This window comes from Pundamilia nyererei, unplaced genomic scaffold (assembly GCF_000239375.1).
Source record: "Pundamilia nyererei isolate P.nyererei 1_Seehausen unplaced genomic scaffold, PunNye1.0 scaffold00022, whole genome shotgun sequence".
NCBI lineage: Eukaryota > Metazoa > Chordata > Actinopteri > Cichliformes > Cichlidae > Pundamilia > Pundamilia nyererei.
In genome coordinates, this window is record NW_005187423.1 from 2,538,918 (window position 1) to 2,545,304 (window position 6,387).

At 38.9% G+C, this 6,387-nt stretch overlaps 1 protein-coding gene across 1 annotated transcript in view; it reads right to left on the reverse strand.

Annotated features, from left to right (window-relative positions):
• Positions 1 to 1,749: 1,749 nt before the first annotated feature.
• The window catches only part of inpp4b (inositol polyphosphate-4-phosphatase type II B), a 184,356-nt gene continuing 179,718 nt past the window's right edge, over positions 1,750 to 6,387 (reverse strand). Inside the window, exon 22 of the mRNA XM_005726925.2 lies at positions 1,750 to 4,166. Coding sequence (XP_005726982.1) covers positions 4,034 to 4,166 — 133 coding nt within the window. The 3' untranslated portion in view covers positions 1,750 to 4,033. The remainder of the gene's footprint in view (positions 4,167 to 6,387) is intronic.

Below are 6,387 nucleotides of genomic sequence, written 5' to 3' on the forward strand. Positions count from 1 at the left end.
TTGATGCGACTATTACGAGACTGAAACGACAAAGTTCTGTCAAGGATGACACTCACACTCTTAACCTGAGAGGAGGGAAAGATTGAGGAGTTGTCAATATTAATGGAAAACTTGTGGGATTTGGTTTAAGTGGAAGCTCTGCCAACTAACACAGCTGCAACCAAAATGATAAAAATTCAGAGGCCAGGGCCCTATCATAAAAAGGAGAGTTCAACACATCCAGGGTATCGTTCGGTTATCTAGATACTTACCCTAACATTGGAGATCAGGATAAAAGGTCACATGAAGCTGGTTATATTAAGTCATTAAATTAACCCAGCGTTACCCCTGTGGCTTCACATGAAAGGGGTGGTGTTAGTCACACATGGGCCTTTCATAGATCATGTGACTCTTCTTCCACAGAAAATCATCCACCAAGACCAGTGATGTTATCAAAAGTGATATAAATCTCGAAACAAACTCAAAACTTGTGAAAATAACGGGATGAATGCCACAGAAAAATCTTCAGTTAATCTGTTGCTTTAGGGCATGCAATAAATATTGTAATTCTACTTAATAGTTTTAAGTTGAAGTGAGTGGACTGGTGATATTAAAGATTAGAGCTCTAAAAACTTTAAACTGGATACATCTAAGCTTTAAAGCTTACCTTCCCTGCTGATAAAAGGATATGTGGAAATTGCTTCAGTGTGTAGCAGGTCAAAGGGAAATTGATGTGATTGACTGAATAGGTATTCTTCATGTGTGCTCTCTGTTTCCGGGGGTGTGGGGAAAAAAAAAAGACTCAAGTAGAACACCATTAGACATTTAGTTACCACATTAAGATATTCCTGTGGCAAAGTGACACACAGTTTCCGGTTCATTCAGTAGTCCACAGTTAAGGAAACACTTTAGGCCTCCCCACTGTTCACGTACATGGATGTGAGGGATCTTCCGGGAGTGGTGACGCTATTTTATGGAGAATTGATTGGCCGGCAGTGATGATTTCTTACCTGTTGATCTGTAATTGGTAACTTGCTCCAGAGCAGATTATGTTCACAGCGTAAGTTACCACAGCGATTTACCCCATCAAAAAGTGAGCCACCTATTTAGTACAGAAAACCCAGGGTTAACCCTGAAGTCACATGGATAAGCCAAAATCTGGCTTCGTAGTGTAGGATTCAGACTGTGTCCGCCTTTTATATACAGACTATAGTGCTGGCTGATCACTTCACTTAACCTCTTTTTGAACTCCAAATGCATGCAGTCATCTCAGAGCCGGAGGGTAAACACTGTTTAAGACCAGCCTTTATGTGTACATAATGAGTATTAAATGTACCTGTATATTGTTCACATGTTGAAATAAATTAACAATCAATCAATCAATTAAAGAGCAATTAAAAGTAGTCCCACTGTGTGCGGAAGTGTAACCAAGGTAAAACACAAACAGATAAGTACAGTTTGCCAGTTGGCAGTCCTTCCAGAGCTTTCAACTGAAGCTTGTTACAGTTGCATTCCAAATGTTTCCAGGCTGAGTTAAAGTGGATTTTCTGTGTCAGATGTCTTACAAACACGCTGTCGGTGTCCTCATACAACTTTGGCAGAGCTGATGTGTGAGGGCAGTTATTCATTTGTGACGTGTGCAACTCAGTATGTCTTTCTGGGAAATACATGAACTCTGCATTGGACTAGAGCCTGAGAGATTCTGACATGTCACATATAAAGAAATGTGAAAACTCACACAAACTACACAACCAGCAGTAAAACATTTTTAATTTTTTTAAAAATGTTAAACAGACATTTCTAAATGTCAAATGACATACAACTCATTATTTGAAACGAGCATAAAAGCCCAAGGTATCAAACCTTAGAATTAAAAAAAAAACATTTAAGAAAAATAAATAATATAAATGTACTCCGTAGCATTCAGAAACTGCGTTCAGTTGTTCAACATTACCCTGCCCTTCATGTTGTTTAAATATAGTACAACCCCAGGTCCAAAACAGAAACGTATTTTATGTTTTGAAAAATGTAAATTTTAAAAAAAAGCAATGATGTGCAAATCTCATAAGCCCATATTTCATTCCTGCTGAAAAAAAAGAGAAAATTTAGTATTTTAAGAAAAATATTCGTTCATTTTGACTATAATGGCAGCTACACTTCTCAAAGAGTTGGGGCAGGGCCATGTTTATGTAGCATCCTCTTTTTCGTGACTGATACAGGATTCTAGCAACTAGCATCAACAGTCCTGGGTCTGTATTTGTGAGATTTTTTTCTTTCATGATATGTCTTCAGCTGGTAAATGATCGGGACTACCAGTTCAGCACCCAGACTCTTTTACTATGAAGCAACGCTGTTGGAACAGCTTGACTGTGAGATTTAGCATTGCCTTACTCAAATATGCAAGGTCTTCCCAGAAAAAGACGTCTGGACGGGAGCATATGTTGGTCTAAATCCTGCATATATACCTTGGAGCATTGATGGTCCCTTTCCAGATGTGCAAGCCACAAATTCCATAGTTACTGATCTATTTCCATAACATCAAAGAGATCCTGATGGCATGCAGCTGAGCATTGATAACAATACAGATGCTTACTCTCCTCCTCAGTCCGGAGGATGACCATGTTCTCCAAAAAGAAGTTTTCCACTGTGCCTCTGTCCATTTTGAACGAGCATTGGCTGACAGAAGGTGGCGGTGTTTCTGAATCATGTTCATATTTGACTTCTTTGTTGAATGACAGACCTTTAACCTGAATTTTTGGATGGCATACTGAACTGTGATCACGGACGATAATTTCTGGAAGTGTTCCCGAGCCCATTCAGCGATTTCCATCACAGAATTGTGGCTGTTTGTGATGCAGTGCCATCTAAAGGCCTGAAGAGATCCCAAGCATTCAGTGTTGATTCTGAGGTATGTCCAGAGTCTTGGAATCTTTTGATGAGAGTTTTTAATACACAACTTTCAGCATTTCTTGGATGTTCTGAATTTTTTTCCTTCATAATCTGCAGCCACAGGTCTTTGCAGTTTAGTGAACCTCTGCCTAGCTTTACTTTTGACAAACTCTGCCTCTCAAAGATGCTCTTTTTATACCCCATCATGTTGCCGCCCTGTTGCCAGATAACCTAACTAGTTGAAAAATATTCCCCCAGCTGTTTCTTTTAGTATCACTTACTTGTCCACCCTTTTGTTGCCCTGTCCCAACTTTTTGAGATGTGTTGCTGCCTTCAAAAATCAACCAATTTTTATGATGAAATGATAAAATGTCTCAGTTTAAATGTTTGATATGTTTTCTATGTTATGTCATGAATAAAACATGGGCTAAATTGCCATTGGGGTGCAAAGCTAGAGGACAGTGTTAAGCAGAGGGAAATTTGTAGACTTCAGTCAAAAACCAACTGAGAATCTTGAATCTGAATACTGTGTTTCATCAAAAAACATGTTGATATGATTTCTTGAGAACAGCACAAGTTGTTCATTTTTTGTTTAACATCATACTATCTTTTTAAGGCCCACGTTTTCCCTGTGGAGAAAAACCACAGGGAACGTGGATGTCCGCAAAGATTACGGAAACTTTAAGAGCTGTTACAAACATAGGTCAGCGTTTCCAAATATTAACTTTTACCGAGTGAACGTCCAAATGCATGGTCACCGTAAACAAACAAAATAGCTAGTCACTTGAAAACTCTTCTTTTAGGCTAGTTATCTCTCTCATATATATGAGATATGCACTGCTGATATATGCACATTATGTAAGACTTTGACTTACCCACAAGTTGTTCTGCTTAATGTTGCTTAAGTTATGACCAATGTATGGTGAGGTGGAAAGTGCATTTATTTTAAAATGGACCAATTTTTTTAATGCCTATGAATGTACCCTCATTACACACACACACACACACACACACACACACACACACACACACACACACACACACACCTCCAGCAACTGTGTTTCCTATTAACAGCATATTTTACATACTATCATTTATGATCTTTAATATTTACTAAAGAAGAATAATACTGAATGACTAATTTTACAGTACGTGGCTTTTCTCCTCAAGAGTCAACTTTGCCGTAAGTCCCTTCTGGTGGTCGGTAGCACTTGGGAAAGGCCATCAGCTGCAGCATGTTGAAGGCATATTTCCTGCATTTAATATTCTTTTGAACATTCTCAATGCGACATCCTTCTCTGATGATCAAATGATGAAGGTGAAAGGTGGAAAAAAGAGAACAAAAAAGTAAACATGAGTGAGGTTTAAAATTAAGTTTGTGGTATTAATGATATACACGCCTTCAAAAAACAAACAAAAAAAAAAGAACCTGAACATTTTGTGCACTACTTTGTGGCTGCTTTGGGATAAAGAAAGCACAAAACTATGCAGTAAATATGGGATCCGTAGTGTTGTTGTTTGCACATTAGTTTGTAAGTGAAAGGTTCCTGGTTCAGTTCTTGCTAGAGACACAAATCACCCAAGGGTTTATGTCAGGAGGGGAATTTAGTGTGTCAAATCAAACCTGCAGAGCAACCTGCTGTGGGGCGAATAGTTCTTACAAGTATTCTTGGATAAATGGTTCTCAGAGAGATGTAAATGAAACTGAAGATTTTTCACACAGCTGTGAAACAATACAAGAGAGTGTCGTGGTTAGTGAAATACATATTGAGCACAATTGAGATCAGTCTATTGGTGCAGGCCTCCACAACCGGCTAAGTTGTGGAGCAATTAATTCCTGTGGGAATTAATTGCCCAACCAAACTCGTGAGTTGGAAGTCAGGATAGGATACTAAACAAAATGTCACCAAGGAGAAAACATGCATAAAATCTCACTTCCAGGCCATTTGATGGGCTAATTATTCACATTTTCATACATTCTCCATGTGGGAATTAAAGGCATGCAAAACAAGGAAGGCTTTTAACAATTCTGATGAGACATTTTCTGTTGTCCCATTGATTTGTAAGTCCAGTTTCATGCAATAGTCAAATGCATTTCAAAGCAAACATGAATGGCTTGTTGCTTGTTGCTGCTGTTGGTGGTGGTTCATACACATATATATCAGCACCCAGCTGTTTTGTCCAAACTGACCCTTGTATTCATTTAGATCAACATATAGTGTATAAGTCAAAGGTATGTGGTTAAACCACCTGACTATTAAAAGTTAATCCTCTCCCTCAACCAGTCCAAATCCAGAATTTTGAATGGCTATTGAGAAATAGTATTGAGTCTGACCGGGGTAATGCTAAAAGGAGAAGGCAAGTTTCCCAGCGGTCTAGATAACCCATTAAAAACATGTATTTTTAACAGAACAGCAGGACTCTTAACCAAAAAGATCTATGACCGTTTGACCCATGTGGAGCTAGCTTGGCATTTAAATCAACTGTTCTGTGTTCAACCCTCCCATCTGAAGCTCTGCAGTACAGCATATCCACTCCACAGATCCACACACAAACTCTGATGTCTGTTTGTCTCCGTCTCTGCTATACTCAAACTGTGGAACACTTGGCCAGCCTTAACCTTATGCACAGTTTCCATCTACGCCAGTCTCCCATTGCCTTCAGTGAGTTATAAACATTTTGTTCCATTCCAAACTGGACACAAGTCAGAAAAAAGTAGACCCAAAAGCAGGACACTGTGGCACGTTGGAGGACAGCTTTTGGGACTGTGCTAGCCTCAGCTAGTTCAAGTAGTTACACAACTTCTAGAGAAGCACAGTGTAACGCTGCAAGCAAGGCAACTGTCTGATCCTTGAGAATGACGGCTTATGATATCAATTACCAGTACCCCCCCCCCCCAAAAAAAACCAAAACCAAAACACAGTAAAATAATAAGAACCTCGACAGTTCAGGAGTCAATGGTCAATGAACCGTACATCTCATATGTAGACATGTCATCTGGAAAAAGGTTTATTTTTTATTCTTGCAGTCCCGCAAGCACAAAAGAATGTGTGCATGAGAAGCCGTGGGAACATGAGCTACACCCAGTTATGATTTGAACTCTTACTGTATGTGTGCAGAGGCATGTATTTCAATATATATACAGTATGACTACTTAAGAAATGCCCACAGGGTTAGGAAGAGCTCAATGCACTGCAGACAATACATGTTAGTAGATGAAACAAAAACACAGCCCCACAAACAGTGCACCACATATACAGAAACGCTATCAATCAAAGACTGTCTTCAGTTTATTTAGACTGTACAAATGCCAGAGATCTTTCAAAATAATTTTTATGTTTGTTTTTGTTGTTTGATTAATATGTCTGTATATTTAAAAGAGTTTCTAATGTTTAAAAAATGTTCCATCTGTTATTCTTGTGTGTTATGACTAGGGATGGGTACCTGTATCCGGTTCTGACATAAACGGTAGTAACCAGACCGAAAAGCAGCGCAGATTTCGGTGCTTTATTTCGGTGC